The sequence below is a fragment of the Syzygium oleosum genome, unplaced genomic scaffold, assembly GCF_021117445.2.
Source record: "Syzygium oleosum isolate NSW1041296 unplaced genomic scaffold, Sole_v2.1 Sole_v2.07, whole genome shotgun sequence".
Lineage (NCBI taxonomy): Eukaryota > Viridiplantae > Streptophyta > Magnoliopsida > Myrtales > Myrtaceae > Syzygium > Syzygium oleosum.
The window spans coordinates 10,428,911-10,451,676 of record NW_026607491.1 but is presented as its reverse complement, the minus strand read 5'-3'; the positions used below and the strand labels follow the sequence as shown (position 1 = coordinate 10,451,676).

At 42.2% G+C, this 22,766-nt stretch overlaps 4 protein-coding genes and 1 long non-coding RNA gene across 6 annotated transcripts; 1 reads left to right on the top strand and 4 right to left on the bottom strand.

Annotated features, from left to right (window-relative positions):
* Positions 1 to 8: 8 nt before the first annotated feature.
* Positions 9 to 3,872, bottom strand: LOC115680053 (pyruvate kinase, cytosolic isozyme). Its single transcript, XM_030603893.2, has 3 exons — positions 3,615 to 3,872; positions 1,147 to 1,608; positions 9 to 1,065 (listed from the first exon to the last, which is right to left on the bottom strand). Exons 1-3 carry the CDS (start codon positions 3,870 to 3,872, stop codon positions 253 to 255), a joined length of 1,533 nt encoding a protein of 510 aa, XP_030459753.1. The 3' UTR covers positions 9 to 252.
* On the top strand, positions 3,215 to 4,329 carry LOC130138569 (uncharacterized). Its single transcript, XR_008816935.1, has 3 exons — positions 3,215 to 3,326; positions 3,529 to 3,903; positions 4,129 to 4,329. It is a non-coding gene; the product is annotated as an uncharacterized LOC130138569 (long non-coding RNA).
* Positions 4,330 to 6,381: 2,052 nt separating this feature from the next.
* Positions 6,382 to 10,588, bottom strand: LOC115680558 (lipoyl synthase, chloroplastic). Its single transcript, XM_030604408.2, has 7 exons — positions 10,338 to 10,588; positions 10,002 to 10,165; positions 9,130 to 9,220; positions 8,863 to 9,020; positions 7,474 to 7,645; positions 7,134 to 7,244; positions 6,382 to 6,849 (listed from the first exon to the last, which is right to left on the bottom strand). Exons 1-7 carry the CDS (start codon positions 10,551 to 10,553, stop codon positions 6,778 to 6,780), a joined length of 984 nt encoding a protein of 327 aa, XP_030460268.1. The 5' UTR covers positions 10,554 to 10,588; the 3' UTR covers positions 6,382 to 6,777.
* A 923-nt stretch (positions 10,589 to 11,511) lies between these two features.
* Positions 11,512 to 15,065, bottom strand: LOC115667859 (uncharacterized). Its single transcript, XM_030589398.2, has 6 exons — positions 14,528 to 15,065; positions 14,286 to 14,381; positions 13,358 to 13,535; positions 13,020 to 13,117; positions 12,587 to 12,648; positions 11,512 to 12,056 (listed from the first exon to the last, which is right to left on the bottom strand). The coding sequence occupies exons 1-6, from the start codon at positions 15,044 to 15,046 to the stop codon at positions 11,924 to 11,926; spliced, it is 1,086 nt and encodes a 361-aa protein (XP_030445258.2). The 5' UTR covers positions 15,047 to 15,065; the 3' UTR covers positions 11,512 to 11,923.
* Positions 15,066 to 15,976: 911 nt separating this feature from the next.
* LOC115680808 (uncharacterized) lies at positions 15,977 to 20,454 on the bottom strand. 2 transcript variants are annotated; one of them, XM_030604682.2, is made up of 7 exons: positions 20,267 to 20,454; positions 20,059 to 20,112; positions 19,084 to 19,158; positions 18,888 to 18,941; positions 18,230 to 18,346; positions 16,970 to 17,101; positions 15,977 to 16,271 (listed from the first exon to the last, which is right to left on the bottom strand). In XM_030604682.2, exons 1-6 carry the CDS (start codon positions 20,372 to 20,374, stop codon positions 16,970 to 16,972), a joined length of 540 nt encoding a protein of 179 aa, XP_030460542.1. In that variant the 5' UTR covers positions 20,375 to 20,454; the 3' UTR covers positions 15,977 to 16,271. The 2 variants fall into 2 exon arrangements, with proteins under 2 accessions (XP_030460542.1, XP_056168853.1); XM_056312878.1 differs by lacking the exons at positions 15,977 to 16,271; positions 20,059 to 20,112 and having other exon boundaries at positions 16,593 to 17,101.
* Positions 20,455 to 22,766: the final 2,312 nt, after the last annotated feature.

Below are 22,766 nucleotides of genomic sequence, written 5' to 3'. Positions count from 1 at the left end.
TATGATCATCATCAAGCTAAATTATTTTCATTCAAAGTGAATATCCACGATATGGGCCGAACTAAAGTAAGAGCAAGAGCAGACTAAATGGCCACTTAGGTAACTCTTGCCTATTTTCTTCCAAATAGGGCATTTGCAGGAGCAGAGAAGGCTTCAAACAAAATAACAATCAAAAAAGACATGGACCAAAATGCAAACCCACTTCACCTGCTGATCTTTCCCGCTTCAGACCTCTTTCGCCGCATTCCGCCTTCACTTCACGATGCAGATCTTGATGACCGACGCGGCCCCGATACGGTGGAGCGCCACGACGGCATCACCCGGCTTGCACAACCCTTTCGACGTAGCCGACTTGAGAGCTGCCTCCAGTATCACCTCTGTGGATTCGGCATCGGTTGCCTTGGCAGATCCCTCGGCCAGCAAAGGAACCAACCCACGGTATATAAGGCTGTGCCTCGCGGGGGTCTCGTCGCTGCAAAGCCAGTCGAACGAGTCCGTGGTCAGAACCGGGACCACCACTGACAGGATGGGAACGGCTGGCCTGTACTTGGCTACCAGCTTCGCTGTTGTCCCGCCGCGAGTCAGCACGACGATGAGCTTCGCTTTTGCCTTGTTAGCTGTTCGCACGGCTGAGGAGGCCAGACTCTCCAACGGGCTCATTGGAAGCGGCGTCGACTTTATCATTTCCTTGAAGATGGCCCCATAGTCGAGAGAGGATTCTGCCTCGATGCATATGCGGGCCATGATCTTCACGGCAATTTCCGGGTAGGCCCCGGCAGCGCTCTCACCACTGAGCATGACGCAATCCGTCCCATCAAGGACAGCGTTTGCCACGTCAGTTGCTTCGGCACGGGTAGGCCGGGGAGACTTGATCATCGACTCGAGCATCTGAGTGGCAGTGACCACAGGCTTGCCCGCGATATTGCATTTGTATATCATCATCTTCTGCGCCAAAAAGATCTTCTCGACCGGGATCTCCATCCCAAGGTCACCTCGGGCAACCATGAATGAGTCCGTCTCGCGAAGGATCTCATCAAAATTGATCACTCCTTCCTGGTTCTCGACCTGAGACAATCAACAACGCATGGAAGGCTGCACTCAAGTACTAGAAGCTTCACTTGAGAGACTATTTTAGCCAGTACATACCTTTGACATCAACTGTATATGCTTAGCATGAGGGCCAAGAACTTTCCGAACATTAACGAGATCAGAACCCTTGCGGACAAAAGAGAGAGCGATCATGTCGATCTTGTTTGGAACGCCCCATTCCAGGATGTCCTCCTTGTCCTTTTCAGTCAATGTGGGAAGATCCACCACAACACCAGGGAGGTTGACATTTTTCCTCTCTCCGAGCATAGCGGTGTTCTCACAGCGGCACCTGACAGTTCCGGAGGCCGGATCACAAGACAGGACAGTGAGGGTAATCGTTCCATCAGCACAAAGAATGGTGTTTCCGGGCTTCAAGTCCACAGCCAGCTTTTTGTAGCTCATACAGATCATATTCTCATCCCCCTTGATGGTATAATCAGTAGTCACGGTAATTTCTTGGCCTTCCTTCAGTTGAATAGGCTTTCCATCCTTGAGGAAACCTGTTCGAATCTCGGGACCCTGCAACATATGTCTGGTTAGCATTGATTCAAGAGCAATGATTTGGAAGAAGTAGAACAAGAAACGACCCTCAAATGTGAAAGCCTAGAACGCCAAGGATCATGAATCAGTAGCGATGACTTCATAGACAAGACCAAGAATTGTAATTGGTACTGTAGTTTTCCCTCTCTCTTACAGTGTTTTGATGAAATCATGGTCTTGAAAAAACTAGTCCTTCAAAGTGAGCGCAATTAGAAGCAAATGCTTCCCATGTCAACTGAGAGGAGCTAGATATAGTAAGGAATGCCTCCAACAACCCTAGTGTGGCTGAGAGAGCTAGATATACAGATCACATGTTTTCTCCAGCTCAAAGTTCAAAATAACACCCTCCCCCAAGCTCTAGTGGCACAATCATTAACCGTATAAAATGAGAATTATGTGGTGTCTATGATCTATGTAATTGCTTTGCTATTATAAAAAAAAAAATCCCAACAACATTCTGAAGTTCGTATCCCACTTATCTGGACCACAATTGCTCATAAGCAGAACATAACCAAATGCAGTCAAAAGTAGTCATTCCAGGTGACACAATACTCAAAGACTTCTGCACCAAAATTAAGAAAAAGAAAGATTATATGCACACCAGTAAAATGGTACCACGCATAATGATTATGCTTTCTTCATGCATTCAATATTAAGCAGAAATAGCAAAGAATATCTCGCCACACACTAGTCATCAACAAACTCAGACAATCTTCAACAGTACATGACAATGGGTCCTGAACTCCATCTTCATGCAGTGTTGATTACCCAATTAGGAAGAAACTACGATTACTCGTAACACACGTGAAGACAACAATTAAGAAATTGTCGATTCAGATGGAAGGCCCTTCCAGTTCAATTTACAAGATGTATTTTTTTCTTTTCAAAGTAAAATAAAATGTCAACAAACATCCATCAAACACATTAAGTCCACAATAGATCAGGACGAGGTCTCAAGCAGATCAATTTGCAAGCAGCATATTATCAGAGTTCAAATTACAAGAACAAATACAAGCAGCTTCATCTTGCATATGCCAACTATATCAGCCAGAAAAGACTCTTGGTGCATGCAGGAGAGCTTGGACCAGATTCCATCAACTCCAACTCCAACGACAGAATATCTTGTAGGCTGTCTCATACGGACAGGTTAGACAAAGGAAAAACACTAACATATATTGAGCAGAAATGAATATATCACGATATATTTATCACTACCAACCCAGCAAAGTGTTATCACGAGATATCTTGCCATTCAACATTTCCAATTCACTATAAGAGTATTAATCTCATGTGACGAATCATCTGTCCCATAATAGCAATTTCATTCAGGACAAAGACAACTATCTAGAAAGCAATAAAAACTGAATCTCTAATAGATTGAGAGAGCTGAGAGGTCAAAGGTTAAAGAAGTAGAGATAATACCAAGGATTACCTTTTATGTAGAATATTTTCAGTCATAGTCCAAACTGTTTAAAAAACCACAACAACGATCACTTTACTGGATAAAATTTGTGCCAAGTAGACTGTAAGTCAATGTTAAAGGATTATTAATCCTTCAAAAAAGACTAATTTAGCTCCCACAGGATAGTCTTGTTTTGTCTAAGAAGAGAATGGCTCAGAGTATGCAAAAGAGTGCAACAAGCATGCACGAAGCTATGCCTGATACATGACAACGGTCTCATTATGCCACACAGATGGTGCTATAGGAGTTCTCTATTCAAACGCTATGAAAAAATTAAACATAGATCTCAACTTGGAGAACAAGATTCGCATGGGAACAATCGTGGCCATATATTACTGGACATGCAAATAACACAACATTAAAGAATGCCAAGTCAAATCAACAACACCGAGTGATGGCAAAAACCAAAGCATACCACAGACCCAACCACGAAGCAGTGACGATATCGCAGCCAGGCATGTAAAGATCATGAGCTTAGTCAACTTAATAGCCGAAGGCAAACATCATGTCAGAGGTGACAGACCTTGGTGTCAAGCATGACGGCACAGAGGATCTGGGTGTTATGCATTGCGATCCTGAGGTTGTTCAAGGTCTCCTGATGATACTCGTGAGTACCGTGAGAGAAATTGAACCGAGCAACATTCATCCCCGCCCTAAGAAGCTTCTCCAGCATTGGCACCGTTCGAGAAGCCGGACCCAGAGTGCAAACAATCTTAGTCTTGGGGATGCGTCCATCATTCGGAAGCTCCTTCAATATACCTTCAATATCAATGTTTGCCATTTCACTGACAATAATTCTTCTCTATCTGCAAGTAAGATTTCTGGACCAGTTAACACAGAAAGCTAATTCAAATGGGAAGCCTCAAAAAGTATCTGGCATCTTTTCGATTGAGTATATCTGATCAAGAAAGTGTTGCAAATTTGCTTGGTAACAAATCAATTTGGAAGACAGAAGAAAAATGCATCATTTTGACAGAAAAAGTCCCATATCCTCATTCTCTCACAGCTTGGCAAGGAAACAAATCAGCAATCTCAAGATCGTATTTTTGCGGATTCTTGCTCTTCTCTCGAGGCAAAACAGAACAACCCAAGATGTCCAAAGATTCAAACTTTAGCATCCACCAACACAATTTCCAACCAAAAGAACAAATATTTCGGACAGATCCAGCCTCAAAGAGAAAGAAACAAACGTCCCGGAAGGAGAAAAAGAAAGACAACGATCAATCAGAGAACCAAAAGCTCAGCACCACCAGCAGACGCAAGAAATCAACAGCATCGACCCCACAAGACAGTTCACTGCTTACACAGTCAAAACAAGTCGCGGAGGTTTCAGATCAAGAAGCAGAGGCTGGAAATGAGAAAAGCTTGAATTTTTAAGGCTTCAAGCGACGGAAAAACTTTCTCTTGTTTTTCTCAGACTCACCTTCCTCGATGCAAGTAGGACCCCACACGCGAGCAAGAAGCTGTCGCCTTCTCGCACGCTGCTACCAAACCGAAGCTAAATATATCTCACAAACCTACCTCTCTCTCTCTCTCTGGGGTCTCAAAAGTAAAAGTTGTACAACGTGAGATGTGCGGAGAGGGATTATGAGATGGGGTGGGGAATGACTGATTTTGTGGGACGTCGCTGTCTCGCTATCAATGTCGAGCCTTCGCCAAGTTGGTCTTTTTTAAGCAACGAGAAGGCATTTTCTTTTCAAGCGTGGCATGAGGATCTTGGAAACATACATTTGGACACCCGATATGAAATTTGCTCAGAACAATTCGCAAACAAGATAGATTTACCTTAATTCGTTCGCGAGAGGAAAAGGTTTTCGGTTCACAAGAAAAGGAAAAGAAGAGTGATAGAGAGAGAGAGGGGCAAAACGCGAAAGATTTAAGAGCACGTGGCTGGTTGGTGGAGACAGCACTTGGTGGGTCGCAGGTTGGAGTCCTGGTTTTACTTTTGAAACACAGGAGACCGCCTTCGCGAAAGGGAATCAAGCGGCGGAGGGAATATGCAGCGGCATATTTCTTTGACCGACTAAAGTAGACACATCTCTCTCTCTCTCCGCTCTTTCTTTTTGTTTTGAATGGTCTGATACCGATGTGTAACGTGTTCTGTTAACCTTGAATGGCCCCCAAACTTTTTAGCTCGATATTTAATGTGATTCCCAAACTTTAAATTTATTTAATATGATCCATAAACTTTTAGTAGATGTCCAATTAATCCTTAGATTATATGAAATTATTTAATATTGTCCCTCCTATCAAAGAACAACATTAAATATTTCCATACAATCCATGGGCTAAATTAAAACATTCGCCAAAAATTTAAGGATCGCATTGAACAAATTAAAAAGTCGGGGACGCTATTGTACATGGAATTAAAATTTACACATTGGATCAAAGTTCATGACTATTTATGTCATCATCATCCCCACAACAAAATATACGTACCAATAGCCCAACTGTTGACTTTAAGTTCAATGTCGGAGGATGGCCGAGGTGATTGGTCTAGTGGTGAAAAGATCAACGGTCTGCAATAAGTTCATCGCTGTTACGAACACTACACACATCTATTTTCTCAAGTAACATGGGATATATACATATAGACTGTCCTATAAGCTTAGCTTTTAGCGCAAAAACAGGGAAGGAATTCCATGTAGCAACCCCGAGGTGGAGGTGATGATAGATTCATAGGTGGTATAGCTGGTTTTCGTTCCTGGGTGCGGATCGTCCTTTTCCAGTGGGTTGTCTGCAACTTTCCCCAAGTCGTGCGAACTTTCACTGACCAAAACCAAAGGGACAAAGGTCTTCTTCGCTCATTTTCCTGTGGGTCGGTTACATGACACCACCACCGGTGAAAAAGAAGAGAACAGTGAAAAAGAAAAGTCTCCGCAAGTGACCTTCATCGTCCTCGATGTGTCGGGGAGATGCTCTTTTTATCAATGAAATCATGGGGCGACGTAAGCCACTTGTGTGGAGATTTCTCAATAGCAACCTACGGTATTTGCAGTATAGATCCATCAACGACTACCGCAGAATAAATTTGTTATTTCGCGATGAGCACATGCAGATCCCGCCGCAGATCAACCATGAGAAATGATGCTTCTGCTGCTACTAGCATTAGCTTTTGTACCGATCTCCCTACGTGACTATCTAACTATTAACTTCTTAAATCTAAACAGAGTGAGAGTAGAAGAAAACAAAATCAAAATTGTTAAATTTGTTCAATCACCAGTTACAAGAGATGGAGTAGGGAACATAGAACAAGATGGAAACATCAGACCCTAAAGAGAACACAGTGATGAAAGAAAGGAACTAAACTTCTGTTGCCTTCAATATCTTTGAATTTCAAACCAGAATCCATACATAAAATCAAATAGAGAGAAAATCGATTCATTGTCAAGAATTTTTCAGCTTCCCCTTTTAAATGCAAGTATAATTCATGAAAACAACAAATAAAGAACCTCACTGAAATAAACCAGGTACTGACTTTGAAATCCTCATAACCTTAATATTCACAGGAACTGCGAAAATAAGTCTGCAGGCGGTCCTACCAGGTCTTCAATCAATATCCCTGATTCATGGAACTTCTTGAAACTGATATCTGTTCCTTCAGTAGTTGCTCTTTGCTTCAGTAATTCAGTATCTAAGTCTACCAATAAGGGCGATGATTTTACTGAGAAAATCCAGCACTGTCATTAATTAGCCTTGGACCTTTCTCTCACCATTGTCTTCACAAAGAGCTCCCCAGCCCTATAGGAGGATCGGACCTGAAACAGATATTGAGAAAGAGAATAAACATCAGTAGTAAAATCCTGATCGATAAACTTTGGCTGGCCACATTGAATACTGATCAATAAGGTCACACCTTTCTTTGGCCCATTACCACCATAAGAACAGAAAAACGGAGAGAATACAAAATTCTAACAAAAAAAAAAATTTGAGAGAATAGAGTGTAGGGTGTCATTTTCTTAACTCTCTGCAAATATAGTTAGAAACCACAAGATACATTTTAAGGAGCCCAATGTCCTCCCGAATGGCAAAGAGTACTTACCAGTGGACCACTGGCTACATATCGGAATCCTAGGGACTCCCCATATTCCTTCCAGAAAGCAAACTTCTCTGGGGTTACATACTCTTTTACTGTCAGGTGGAGTGGAGTAGGCTGCAAGAATTGGATTACTGAAATTACCAGAAGGCCTCGGTCATAAAAAAGATCGGAATAAACAGAAGGTCTGACAAATTAATAAGTGAACAAAATCCATAAGCAGTCTATATTATAACCAAAAGGCATTTTAGGTAGACTCGTCTGCGCTTCCTGGAGATGACTATCTAATACGCATCACCCTCTCAAGAGAAAAGGTCGGGCACATGGCAGAGCAGCTTGGGCATACCTGCAAATATTGTCCAAGCGTCAAGATATCAACGTCTATTGCCCTCAAGTCAGCCATGGCTTCCTTCAACTCATCATCAGATTCTCCAAGGCCCAACATTATAGAAGATTTTGTTATCATTCCTTCCTTGCTCAACTTTGCATGGTTTAGGACTGATAGGCTTTGCTCATACCTGCGCCGCAGAAACACACCCCAAGTTATGAAAAACACAGAAGGCAATCTTTCCTTTTTCTTTAAATTTTTGTTTCTTTTTTTATTTCGTTTTTCCTTTTTCAGAGAAACCTTACTTGGATGGAATGATAAGTTAACCAATGCCCACCCCAAAAATGATCTTTAGTAAAGCACTTCAGAACAAGCAAGATGGCATGGACATTATAAAGCAGCAACTCTGAGACCATCATCCACTCAATTCTACTCATGGATAATTAACAAATACTCTGTATGATGACATGAACAGTTCATAAACTTTAGTTTGATATAGACTTTGGTACTGACCTTTTAATTTGTCCACTCAAATCTCTAAACCTTTTCTAATAGGTTGAATATAAAATAAAAAGTAATGATGTCATTTGTTCTCCAACAATTATAAGTGCTTCTACTCTGTTCCTGAAAACTTGGTCCTGACTAACATTATCAGCGATTCTCACTAACAAGTGACAAACGAGCTCAAGAAAGTGTCCTTCGCATGAATATACATTAGGTACTTTTTTCAGGGTTAAAGACGATATCTATTTGTAAGTAGACTTTTTTAGGGCCCATTGGAGGCTCTTTGTAAGATCAAGAATAAAACGATTAGACAAGGATTCTTCTGCACATAAGTCAGACTATCAGAAGTTGGATAGATGGGAGAAAGAGGGCACAAAACAACACAGATACGAATTGCCAACGAAGGAAGCTCTGATTGGAAGTCAGTGATCCACACTGCTAAGTCACTGAGTAGATAATGGAAAATACGCAAGCAATTGTTTTTTCGCGTGTTAATGCATCGATTGTTTAGGACAGACCTCAACAAGCAAAAGATCTATGAACATGAAAGCAGAGAACATCATCTCTAAAAATCAAAGCGCTGATTTTTTTTTCTACATCTCAGAAAGCGGCAATAAAAGATCTGCGGATTAACTTGGGTGAAGGATCTCGCCTTTTAAATAATGGGGAGTCAAATGCGGAAATAATGTAACTAGAATTAAAAGAGGGTATAGATTCTTCAAGATGCAATTTCGACAACAAATGAATGAGCCAGTACCTTTGTCCGAACCTGTACATTTATCTGCTGACTTAATTTTTAAATGCTTCATGATATGAATCATGTGTATGGTAAATTTGGCACAACGATAGAACTTTCCTTGAAGATTGACCCATATTATTATTCATTTAAACTTGGGAACCTACCCAGCACGAGGGTCTCTGACAATGCGCTGAAGCCGCTTCACAGTTTCAATATTGTGAGCAAAAACATCCAATCCAGAGTGAGCAAGAGTCTCTACGGCAGTTAAGTCACCCCGAAAATCAGATGTCAAACACTCGACCATGATCTCTGGCTTGAGCTTCTGCAGAAGAGGTCACCACTCATCAATATGATTTATTTCAATTTCGGCATGGGTCTAGTAAATCAGAGAGCTAAAAAAACCTAAAAGAGCCTTCTTAAGACAATTGCACCTTCATGGCCTTGACAGTCTGAGCAAAATGACCACTTCCACCATCAGGTATATCATCACGATCAACACTTGTTAGGACTATGTAATCCACTCTGCAAGAATAGGAACACAAGATGAGTTAAAACAAACGCAAGAGGAAAAAATCACATAACCAAAAAAGGTAAAATTTGTCAACTAACCAGTCAGCTAAAACTCTCCAAAAGAAGCAAAAAAAGACACATTGGCATCAGCTTGTTAACAACTGAATTAAAAAAAATATGCAGCATAGAATGTGTAGATATTAAGAGACATAAAAAGATAAGGGGTAACACAGATCGTGAAAATGCAGTGCCAGACACTAGTTCCCAGAAAAGCAATGAAAGTCCCTAAAAAAATTGCGTTCCTTTTCCTTGTGCCTCTTCTTCCTTTTCTGTTCCCATAGAAGCAATGAAAGTCCCTAAAACATTGCATTCCTTTTCCTTGTGCTTCTTCTCTCTCGTACTGCCTCCTCTGTGGATCACTGATACAGGCTGTGACAGATTTTTTAGGATGATATTTCATAGTTGTCATTGGCAAAGCCATTTGACACTAACCGAACCGCACCCCAAGCCAAAATTCAGTAGTAGTGCAAAAGGATCTACTGCCAGCCTGGGCAATTAGTAATTCGAGCAATACAACATAAACAACAACAGAGTTCTGTAATTAGCAGTCAGAGCGACTGCCTTGCAAGGAAGCATGATAGTACAGAAAAGATCTCAAGGACCTAGAATGCTACTTTTTCCTACTATTACTGAAGTGTACACTATGATAGAGCTCAATGCAGAACATACATCTAGCCATAAATAACCAACTTCTACAGAACAGGTAAGTCCAAATGCAGTGCTGGACACCTACCCCCAACTTGCTATAGCCTGCGCAGTATTTTCCGGTTCCATTGGATCAGGCGGCGCAGGGTTCCGGCTAGTCTTGACGGCACAAAACCGACAGCCACGGGTGCAGGTATCCCCGAGAAGCATGATCGTGGCAGTGGCAATACCATCTCCTCCGCCATTCCAACACTGCCACATACATTCCACACATCATCATTTCCAGCTTATGATACTGTGATGCATTCGTGAAGCCGTTACTGCACTATGTACTCATCAATTTCGGTCTACACTAACCGCGAAATCGTGCTAATGACACACTATACATGACCGTGAGAACAAAACAGGAAGAAAGAAACAATACCTCCCCAATGTTAGGGCACTGAGCCTCCTCGCAAACGGTATTCAGATTGAGCCGGGACAGCGAGTCCTTCACCTCGTCGAACCTCTCCCCCTGGGGAGCCCTCTGCCGCAGCCACCCGGGCTTCTTCACGCCGGGATCCCTCCCCGTGTACGACCCCATCTTGCCCCCCGGATACGGCCCGGCCGTCGCGGACGCCGCCGGCTCCATCAGCTTCATCGCCGACGACAGCGGCGGCGGCGGATCAGCCAAGGGCGGCGGCCCGGCACCGAGGCGAGGCCGGGGGGCCGCGGGCTCGGCGCCGCACCGGGCTCCGAAGGGGAGGCGGCGGTTGCGGGAACGGGAGGGGGGGCATGGCGGGAGAGGGACGACGGAGGCGGGAGGTTTTGAGAGAGATTGGCGGAGCATTTGGGATTGGAATGGCGATCGGAGAAGAATTGGATCGGCGGAGTACGGGATGAAATGCGCAGAGCTAGAGAGAGAGAGAGAGAGAGAGAGAGAGATTAGCTAAGCGGCAGAGAGAGAGAGGGACGTTGCATTTGCATGGAGGACTCCGCCGGGAGGATGGAAGTCGTTGGCCACTTTCAAATGGGTTTTGGTGATCCACTGGCATGACGATGCACGTTTTATTGTTGTTTGCTGCATCCCCAACTCACGGCCTTGTCCCCAAAAAGGGGCAACCCAAAAAAAAAAAGTTTCCTATAACTCGAATTTGATTGGTTAAATTATTATTTGATCGAGCTCGGGTCAAATTTCAAATACGGAACGTGCGAGTCGAGGCGAGCTCGAGTTCAGCGCTTATCGAGATTATAGAGGCTCGCACCGGATGCCTCATTTTACGTAGTTTTCAGGAAAATGGTACACAAATCAAACGACGAGTCTAACGAAGGAAAAGGTGAAAATAACGATGAATTGTTTCAATTCGGAAACAATCAATTTAAAAAGTACACAACACCTCGCTCGAGAAACGGTGTACTGCAAAACTCTTAACTTTTACCTAATTTGTATCGTATCGATCTTGTTTTGCTATGGAAAGTCTCGTTAACAACAAAGATTATGTCGATTCCGGACGAAGCTTTACTAGAGCCATAGCAATGGCACTTCGCCATGGCCTGAACCGATGTGTCTTGACCGAGGCATCAGCCCGGTGGGCGACCATTAACAAGTACTCGCTCACGGACAGAAGAGAACAACCGCAGAATTTCGAAATTTTCTGCTGTCAGTCAAATGAAATCTCTTTATTTGTTAAAGATTCCATGTGTTACTATCTTGGTACAACAAGCAGTCACAACCCAAAATCGAACGCTGAACCTGTATCACATTAAAAAAACACTACGAGAAAAAACAAAAGGAAAACAAACAACTCTGAACTCCCCAAAATTTCTGGACAGGAAAAGCTCCAAAAGGAGATCTAGAATGAAACCTTTGCAATTTCTGCCACATGAAGAAAATCCCTTCATCCTCCTTCCGTGTTTTTTCTTCAGACAATTCAGGAGGTGGAAGGGTGTGCTGAACCAAGGATTCCCACAGGCAAGGACCGACCCCGAAACTGAGTCAAGAGTTACATATCAAGTCCAGCTGCTATAAAATCAAGTTGGTTGAGGAGAACCGGATGGACTTTCCTCTGAATCTTCTGAATCAGAATCGTCGACCATCTTCTCCAGCGAATCCAAATCCCCAGCTTCAGAGAGGGTGTGCAATCGAAGCTTGTCGGCATCTTCGCTGATTGATAGAAAAAAAAAAAAAGAAACGAGTCAAACCTCATTCTCATACCGCTGATTTTTTTTTTTTTGGAAATAATAACATAAATAGTCCTTAATGTGATCCGTGAGCTTTCACTACGTGCAGCGTAGTCCCTGAACTTTTATCAAATGTGCAATGTCGTCCCTAGGCTTCTAATTTGTTAAATGTGGTCCCTAATTTTTGGTCCAATGTTCAATGTAGTCCCTAGACAATATGAAAATGTTTAAAAGTTCAAGGACCACAACGAACAAATTAAAAGTTAAGGGATGCCATTGCACATTGGACCAAAGTTCAAGGACCAAATGGAACAAATTAAAAGTTCAGGAATAACGCTGCACATTGCACCAAAGTTTAGTGACCATTTGTGCCATATTCCCTTTTTTTTGTGATCCCAGATTAACACATAGTTCCACTAAGTTTCGATTACCATAAGACAAGTTATGATTATAATGATGGCTGCTTCAAAGATTTTAACTTGAAAAAGGAAGATTATAAGACAAAGAACTTACTCTGCGACCCCAAAAATTTCCTTGACTATCAAGGAGCTATCCTGTGAACAAAACTCTGGCAACTGTTCAAAAAGGTGAAAAAGTTGGGATCAATTCAAAAACTAAACGCAAAAAGATCTCAACCACAGCTGTTTTATAAATAACATTTTATATAGGTAGGTAAAGATGCTCATTACTATAAAAAAGTTGATGAACTTCTATTCGGGCCCCACAAAGTAAACTTCCATTCACCCAGCACAATCTCATGCCAAAGAAGCAACCCCTCTACTCAATGAAATTTCAGAGCAGTGAAGTCATAAATCTATCCAAACTTTTCATGAAAGATCCATCCAAACAATCTTAACAGATTAACCATACGAAGACTCCTAGTAGCATCAAAGAAGTTTGACCAATGTGGAGGAATATATGTAAGAACTGTTACTTGGCAGCTTACCTCAGACAAATAGAAGACCTTCCCAAAAAGAGCTTGCACAGCAAGTTTCCTCTTGAAACCCTTCTCAGAATACCCTGCCATGTTCATGACCACTGGGCCTGAAACCAAGATGTCATCAGTGTAACTTATTGGAAAAGCAAAAACAAGATATAATCAGTGTAATATATCTGATTAGAAAGAAAAACTTGATTTTAATCGACATAGTGGTTTTGTCCCTATGTTGTGCTATTCTGAAGAGAATATAAAGTGAAGATGCATATGATTTGAGCAGAAATATGGGCAACTAAGATTTAGTTATGCTGAACAAAAAGTGTGACAGGATGATGCTATCATCTTACCCTTGTCACGAACAATGCGGTGAGAGATGTCATTGATAGTCTCCGCAACCTGAGAATCTTCCAACATAGAAGCTTTTCTAAGCTGTATCAAGTTGGCAATTACTTCTGGGTTAAATTGCTTCTCATTCAGCGCATATCTGATATACTTTCGCAACACGTCCTCCATGCCAAAACCTGTCTGGACATAGAACGGAAGTTGTTATCATATCGAACCAGGACTGCAGCACATGAAAGGACGCACGAGGGACTGTCCAGTTCTTCAGGACGGTATGCTTGTGGAAAATATAAGTATAAAAGGGCAAAGATCTACCAGAAAGGATCGACAAATTGATGGTATAAAGCAAAAGACATATATTGATGGCATGAAGCAAAATACATCCACTTAGAAAAGATTCTTCAACGTTTAAAATGACAATAACAAATTGATATTACCCTTCCTCAAAGGGCAATTCAGAACGACAAGTTCACACGAAATCGGGAAGAAGGATTAATTGGCCTGCAATTAGAGTGTGGAGAAGATCCAAGTATCTAAGTACTTACCGTCATGCCATAAATCGTGATTTGTCTATTATGGCGACACATCCCTATACAATAACAAAAATGTCTAGTGGCAAGAAGAGAAGGCGATGTGCAAAATAACCTGCCAACCATCCTTTGTCAGCGTATCAGCAGGTGGCTTGTATGTTTCCAATCCATTCTATCCTTTTATACAACTTCACATTGAAAATTTTTAATCTTTCCAGCACCAACAAAAACTCAGGTATTTGCAGTAAAAAAAGATGCAAGTGAAGTGGTTTTCCTTTTCCTCTTTTTCTGGAATGCAGCTTCTGCAAAACTCCAACCACCAACAAACTGGCTATTCATCCTCTCGAACTAAAGATCAGCACTGGATGCCAGACAATGTTCAATAATGAATTACAGGTCTCACCTTCTTCACAATTCCCTCGAGATCAGAGGGCTGCACTTCAGTCCCCTTCTGAAATAGCTCATCAATTGATTTACACAGCATAGCATTTTTGTTCACCTGAAGAAATAATCTGGCACGAGATCAACAAAAAATCGCCACATCCTCAAATTACAATTCCCTGCTAGTATCCTAACACCGACCAAGTTGAGTCCCGGAACGAGTCGGGACGAGCTCGAGCAGGTAAAAAGCCGAGGGAAACTCACCAATCTCCGGCGCTTCTCTCTGGGAGAGCCCAACTTCCTCACCGTCTTGACGAAGGCAATCACGAAGCTGATCCCGACGTACGCCAGAGGGACGGCGAGCATCCACGGCAGGGAGCTGGAGCCGACCCTAGGGCCGGGAATCGCCTGCGTGACGGAGCCGGTGAACTCCACGAGGTCGAGCGCCTTCTCCTGTATCCACGGCAGGTCCTCCTCCACCTCCACCATCTCTCCCTCCTCCTCATCTCCTCCCGCCTTGGCCTGCTCCTTCGCGGCGGGGCTCTTCCCGTCGCCGCCTCGGGCCGGGCCGCCGCCGCCCTTGGAAGCGGCCGGCACGGGCGCCGCCGATCGGCGGGCCGAGGCTCTCGCGGACAGCGGCGCGAACGGGAGGGGATTGGAGCGGGCGATTCGGGGGAGCGAGGTCGGCGGCGGCGAGGAGGGCGGAGGGTGGAGGAAGGGGAATTGGGTGGGTTGCCGTCGGAGGGTCGAACAGGGAGAGATGGAAGATGTGCAGAGCGCCATCGGAGGTGAGCGGGAGAGCCTATCTCTGTTTAGCAAAAAAAAGTGCAAGGTGAGGAGGGTTTAACGGGTTCTTTTATTAAAGAGCGATTTTGACACTTAATTCCGCCGGAGTGTACGGTCGTTTTTCGAAAAATGACACACATGATCCCGAACTTTGATAAAATGTGAAATGTGATTCGCGAATTTTTAATTTATTCAATATATTTTTAAAATTTTAATTTAATGTGCAATATAAACTTTTAATTTGTCTAATGTGGTACCTGAACTTTTGATTTATTTTCAATTTAGTCTTTGGACTATATGAAAATATTCAATGTGTTCCTAAACTTCAATTAATTAAAGAATAACATTGGGTATAAGGACCATATTGAATATTTACCAAAAGTTGAGGAAGCATATTACACATCTTACCAAAGTCCAGGAACCATTTGTATAATCATATTAAGTGAAAAAATATATATCTTTTCATATTTTTATTTTTTATTTTTTGCAACTATAGGAATTTTATTTTTTTCGAGTCCAAAACGCTTCACGACTTGTAAATTTGCATGTAATTTTAAACAATTTACATAATGCGTTAACTTTAACAAGAAAGTGAAAACGAAAAGGTTATTTCCTACATTTCAAGATTACGAAACCCATTATTAATTAAATGTCAAATATATGTATATGTATGATAAAGTCCTTGGAATTTTTTTTTATTCAATTGAGTTGTGTGGGCTTTATTATATATGTTGGTCCTTTTTTATTAGTATATGGACGGATTTGTTGAGTGGGAGTCCGAATGTAGCCCTAAGTGCAGTCTAAATCAGTCGAATGGATCTAATTGGAGTTAAACTTTCATTAAAATTTGAATGATCTTCCTTTTAGAACGAGTGGGCATGAAATGTAGATATATGAATCGTTTTCACTATTCATTAGTTCTGGATCTTTTTCACTTACAACAAGAAAGAACCACCGGGTGCAGCACTTCCATTTGTGGTGAATTCTTCTCTCTTTCCATAGCCTCTCGTTCCGCGATGTTTCTAATAACATATTCCTTATAACTCCAATTGCAAATATTCATCGACCATGCACGGATCCCCCAAAAAAGGCGAGAAAGAGAAAGGGAGTTGAATAGTTAGTAGACTCGCTACCGTAAGGAGGGACTTTGTCTGTCGCCTCATAATCTCCATAGAGAGATCCGACGAGGGTCGCCGCACCTCGCCGAAAGATCATGCGACCAAGGCAAGCAGAGAGAGTCATAAATCAATGTCGAAAGCAGAGTATGTCTTATCACACGTTCAAATATGCCGATATTAACATGCAGCAATGCCTCTGATAAAAGAAAGATGACCCTTGAGCCAACCCCAGAAGATTTGATCCACTAATAAATAATCTGGTAAGTGCGAACCCTCGACCTGCTGCATACCTCCAAAAGCATAAACGGGCTAACGTGCTAAGGCATAAATGATACAGACAGACATTTCTCATGCGACCCCAAAGATCAAGCCCTCGGGATGTTTGGCTTCAAACTCCCACACTGTATGACAAACCCAAGAAGAGATACAAGTTCAAAGGACAAGGCTTTACAAGCTCGAACGCAAGAAGAGGGTAACTCGTCATCGCAACTGTAAAGTGAAGGTAACAATAAAATTACAACAATGGCAGGGTACAGAAACAACCTTGATGATGATTGACCCACCCGTTACCCAAAAAAAGAAAAGAAAATCCCAGTGCTGTATCACGTGAAAAATTATGTGGTAACCGAAGATGTGGACTCATCATGACATGCCTCTCTCAGGATGGTTCGTCGCTCATGGCTAGCAACTGCTAAATAAAGGCTATGCAATTATGACAAATGCCTAAAGAGTGAGAACAATTATGTACGTCGCCTTTGGGGATGGCAGAATTAAAAAAAAATAAGGACCTGCGATTTCACTATCACACATTGTCTGGCCAAAACTCCCTGAAGAAAGCCCGCTCAAATTCCTTCTCTTGCAACCTCTGCTCTTGCTCCTGCAATTTTCTCATCTTTTTTGAGAGTGCCTTGGTCTTCTTCGGTGGTTTTTGTTCCTGACCACAAATTGAATGTTCTGATAAGCAATTGGCAAGCATGAGACCCATTGAATAATTCAAGGGCTAATCTTCAGTGGGAGTGATCTTTCTATTCACAAGTGCAGCATGTGGAAGCCACAGGAAACCCACTACATGTGATGATATGACGCGGTAAACCTTTCTAATAAAACTCGTCTGTGTAGGCTTGGACAAGGACAAACTCGTGCTTATCAAGTAAGGCCTGCCTGTTACTGATATGACTTATATTTGAACAAAGAAAGTATAGAAACAAACTACTTCGACCATAACAATTGAGTATAGATACAAATCATCGGAGCCAAAAGAGATTTAAGCATTAGGTAATTCTCTGCTTTAACTATTGAGGTAGATAAGAGGCCGTCACTCGAGGCTACAGTGATGTGCTTACTGGTATGACATCATTAGAGATACAAAGTAGGTTATAGTGGTCCTCTAGAACAAAAAAACAGCTATTTAGCAACTTCGAAAGATACGGTGGTGTAAGTGATGAATATGCTGGCTCTGATAATCTCCATACAGAAAATACTAGCAGATCCTTAGGCTCATGGGATTGGTAATGCAAATTGTGGAGTATGATCTGCCTATTTCAGTAAAAATTCCTCACTACTAACGGTCCTCTGGTTCTTTCTGACCCAGTGTGGCCAGGTGCTTGGGAACAGATTGGCTTAAGCTTGTTTTACACTTCAAAAACTGAGCTCCACGGCGATCCCAATCAACTTTTGGGAACTCTCTAAACCATGCACATAGGTTGTCCTTTTTAACAGAAGAAGAGTCTAGATATAGATAGGAGAATGCAAAATGGCAGAACACACTCATGTTGGCACACGTATCCATTATGGCTTCCACCTCATCTGTCTACAGCTCAACAACTTTCACATTGTTGTTTATTTGTTTAGGGTCAAAACAATGTTGTTTATCTACTGGCTACTTGCGTGTTGTCCAAGAAACCTGCTAAAATTTACTATCTATCATGTCCTGTCTAACAGTCGAGAGCAATCCTTTTTCTTCTGGCCTGACTTTTACCAAAAGAATAAGTACTTGACAGTTCCATTCTAATGGATTTTTTCTTCAAATAAGTGACAAACCTACCAGAATTTGACTACTTACATTTTCATCGTTTTGGTCTGAGCGACCAGTACGAGAGTGGACTTTCTTCTTCCCTCTATCTGCTCCAAGGCCACGCTTATTATTCTTCAAATGTGCCTCAACAGGTTCCAATCGACCCTGATAGCAGCATGGAAAGTTAGTCTATTTCCACTAAAATCAGTTGAAATAAAAAAATGCACCAGATATTGACTCAAAAAAAGACTCAGCTAAGGAATGAAAATATCCCCAACTGCAAGAATGAGATGAAAAATAGGAGATCGCAATAGAGGAACCACCTGTTGTTTTTTACTAAGCACTGATATTTGTTGAACTAAACTGTGGACTTTTAATCACGAATACCCAAATTGCCCTATTTCGTACAACATGGTCTCCTCAAGTCAGATCATGTGGCAACCAACAAACTCATTATGCACATGATAAAGCAAGTCAACCTTTCGAGATTAAAATGAAGAGATTCCAAAGAAGCTCGACTCAATTGCCCATAAAGTGATATACTGAAAAATCGACAACATTAACATAATCAGAACCCTTTCAATATACCAACCCAGCAGGGAAAACAAAGAACAGGCCAACCAGATCCGTGCTGCATTGATCTCACTCAACACAAAAAAAAATTCTATTAAGAAAACTATCAATCTTGAAAATAAAGGATACCAACCTGTTCAAACACACCGAGACCAGTACCTTCTTTCCAACCATGTTTCTTGAGAAGCTGCCACAAAGGGGAAGCGCTTAAGTACAAGATCAAAACGTAAATATGATAGTCAGAAGCAGAAAAGTTGAAAAGAATATATAGGTCTGGGGATGCTGGGTGCAGCTAGGGGCCTGGAAAGGGAGAGAGGAATAGAGACTACCTGAAATCCTCTATTCGACGAGTCGATGGCTTCTGCAGACCTGGCCAATGAGTTTGACTCCCTACCTATGGATGCCTGCTTAAGAAGGAAAATCCACACAGAAATTATCATAAAGACAAAAGCAAAAAAAAATGCAGCTATTTCACAGTAATAAGTTCTTATTCTCGTTTAATTTTCTCATTAGTGGGCAATGTGTTCCACTCAAAAGCTTTATTTTTTTCTCATCTATGTAATGTGCTAAAAAACCATAACTACACCATATGCGACGCTATGGCATATTGAGTACCTCACAGCCATTGACACTATAAGCAAAAAAGATAGGCAAGTTTTGTAATGATGCTTTTAATTGATCATTTCTTTTTATCATTTCACACTTGCTTCTCAAAATTGCGCAGCATCACTAGCGGTCTCATGCACCACAGTCACCCATGAAACTGAGAGATAGATAACCTCATTTCGATCACTGACGCTCGAAACAACCAAAGACCCAATTCCCACTGCATGGCTGCTACAAGGAGAGACCACAGCAGCAGAGGAAGAAAAACTTAACACGAACAAATTCACAATGAATAAAACCTCAGTTGCTTTACTCTAACTTCAGAACTTCCTATCCATTCACACACTGCCATAATTCTTTCCTTGAAAACACGAACGCCTACAAATGTTCGAGATTCAAATCTCTTTTAACTGCATATAGTCCTTCCTTGTAGCAATGAAGGCAACCACTGGAAGCTTCCACCCAGAAGCTACAATCGATGTCAAACTGCTTCACCAAAGCAACTCAAGTCTCCAACCCCTGTCCAAAGAGCTCAAACAAACGGAAGAATGCCGGAAACACGACACAACCGACGGATATCCAATCCAACCTTTCCAATCCCAGAAAACCAATAACAGCCCATAATTTCAATTTAACCCCAAAATCCCATGAAAGCACATCAATAACAAAAGCAGGAATCAAGAAGATTTAAGTCTTGCCTGCTCAGAAGCACCGAGACCGGCTCCGTCCCTCCAACCTCGCTCGTTCAAAAGCTGCGGGGTAAGCACCGCTCGCTCAGCGCACGGAATTGCAAATAAACAGCACCAGTTCGTTGCGGTAACGACCATTGACGACGACCCAATTCCGAGAAATTCAAGGGGGAAGAGTAGACAGAGAGAGAGAGAGAGAGAGAGAGACGAAACCCACCTGAAAATCAAAGCTGGACAACCCCATGGCTGAACTGATCGCCCCACTTCTAGAAGAAGAAGAAGAAGAAGAAGAAGAAGGCCTCGCCATCAGCGAATCCTCGTCCATCGTTCCCGACCTCCGTCGTGTTTCTTCGTTCCTCTGTAATTTTCTTTCCAAGAATGAGAGAGAGTTTTTCTCCTTGTTTATTCGGTACGAAATATTGGAGTTTTGTCCTTTTTTAAAATGGTATTCGATTTTTCCTCTTTTAATCAAATAAAATACAGATCACCACTCTATCTTAATTGAATAAACCTAAATAAATTATTTATTTCTATTGAGAGGGAATCCAAAAGGGTTTTCATCAAATCCAAGCTTCCATTTATTAAATTCAATCCGATAGGGTTCTTATGCCAATTAACTAAAATCCGATTTTTTTTTCCTAAACTTCCTTTTTGTCGAAATTAACTACCGAAATTGAATAAAGTTGATCGAGTTCGTGACATTTCAATGCGAATAAATAAGGTCGCGAGTAGAGCCGTACACGCTTCACGTGATTTTTTTGTACCGTGTGCTCTTTTCGCTCGCTTGTAATTTCGGAATTTATTCTTGATCATTAGATTTAAGTTTGAAAAGTTTTATTTTATCAATTACATCTTGCAAACTTCTGTTCTCCCAATTTTTACCCTCCCATCTCAACAAATTAAGAGATTTTTTTAAGCCTTCATTTGTTCCACGGAAAATTAATAGTTTTGAAAATATTTTCTTAAAAACGATCACTTGTAACAAAAATAACTAGACGAAAAATATTTTCGTAGCCCCCGAAAATGTTTCGATATAAATCGTTGTTGATAATGAAAATATTTTCCACTAACTATTTATTTCAAGCAATACAAACAATTATTTTTAAGATTCATTGCTTTCACGGAATATGTTACATTTCTGAAAAAAAATTTCCATTGTTCGGCTTAAATCTAGAAAAGAACCAAAATATATTTTCCATCATTTGGAAAAGAAAATCTGATTTGATTTTTCTAAATACATTTATACTATTTGGACACTAGTGACTTAGGCATAGATAGTTGGAGACTAGACATAAACATAATAACTTGTGTCTTGAGCAAGAGCACGGGCATCGGTCGTGGGTCCACGAAAGTTGGAATTGAGGACTCAGTATTCGTGGACAGTTTCCTAGCACCTCGGCTTTGATCCACATAAGCTAGGCACAAGGGTTCGATGCCCTTGCCCAAATCCTTGGCACCGGGTCCATAAAGGCCGAGCATAGACCTCGGAGGCTAGGCCTCTACTTGGGTCCACACAGGCCGAGCTGGGAACCCTAGCCACCTAGGCCCCTGCTGCTAGGGCTCAGGTCCCTCACACTCGAGCCTTGGTCCATCGAGGCCAAGCCCCCTCGTGTCGGGCTCCACTTACCTATTCTTAAGTCCATGGTACTCACTTCTGGGTCCTTGTAGGCTGAGCTTGGGACCCTAGCGCCCATGCTTGGATCCTCGCACTTGAGCTTAGGTCCCTAGCGCCAGAGCTTGGGACGCCAACGATCAAGCCTGGTCGCCAGGACCCGGGCCTAGCATCAATGGACACGAGCTTGGGCGCAGGGGACCCACCGATATTAGAGTCCTGGGCCCTGCCTCGATGGACTTGAGCATGAGCATCAGGAGTCCTAGCTTCGGCCTCGATGGACCTAGGGTTAGGCCGTGAGGGTTCTTGGCACAGCCACTAGGGACCCAGGCTTGTGCGCTAGGGAACCAAGCACGACCTTTATGGATATGGGCACGGATGTCAGGTCCTGGCTTGACCTTTGTAGACCAGGGCCTAGGTGTCAAGGCATTTGGGCACCGGCACCGAGGCCTCGAGCCCACCTCAATGGACTTGGGCGCTGAGTGCCCGGCTTCTACATCAATGGACTCGGTCTCGGGCATCAAGAAGCTGAGCACGGCCTCGATGGACATGGGGCTTGAGCCCAGTCCTGGACATTGAGAATAAGCATTAAGTTTTTCATTGACTCATTTTTCTAAATGATTCAAGCGTCGGAAAATAATGAAAATGTATTTCGCGAAACAAACGGAGCCAAATAATATCAAGAGAAACCGAGTCATTTGCTTTATCTTTCGATAAACTCTAAAAGGGCCTCGATATTTTATATTTAGTAATTATTGCAATCGAGCGTTCAACAATTGATTAGCCGAAAAGGGGGACTAATAACTTTTCTCAACGACGAAAAAAGGAGAGAGGGTTTTAACAGAAATTCACAAAAAAAAAGGATATAAAAAAGGGAGAAAAGAAAATAAAAAAACGAGAAAAGAGAGGATTTTTTTTTAAAGAGAAGAGAAGCCAATTTGACCTCAGCGATCGTACGTTCACTCCCGTTTCGGGTTCCTCCGTGCCTCCTCCGTTCTCGTTCGCCCTTCCTCGTCTCCCCATCACCCCCCACACCGAGAACTCGTCAATAACGAGAAATCCTTCAGCGCTCCGTCGTCTTCTTCCTCCCTCGTCGTCTTCGTCT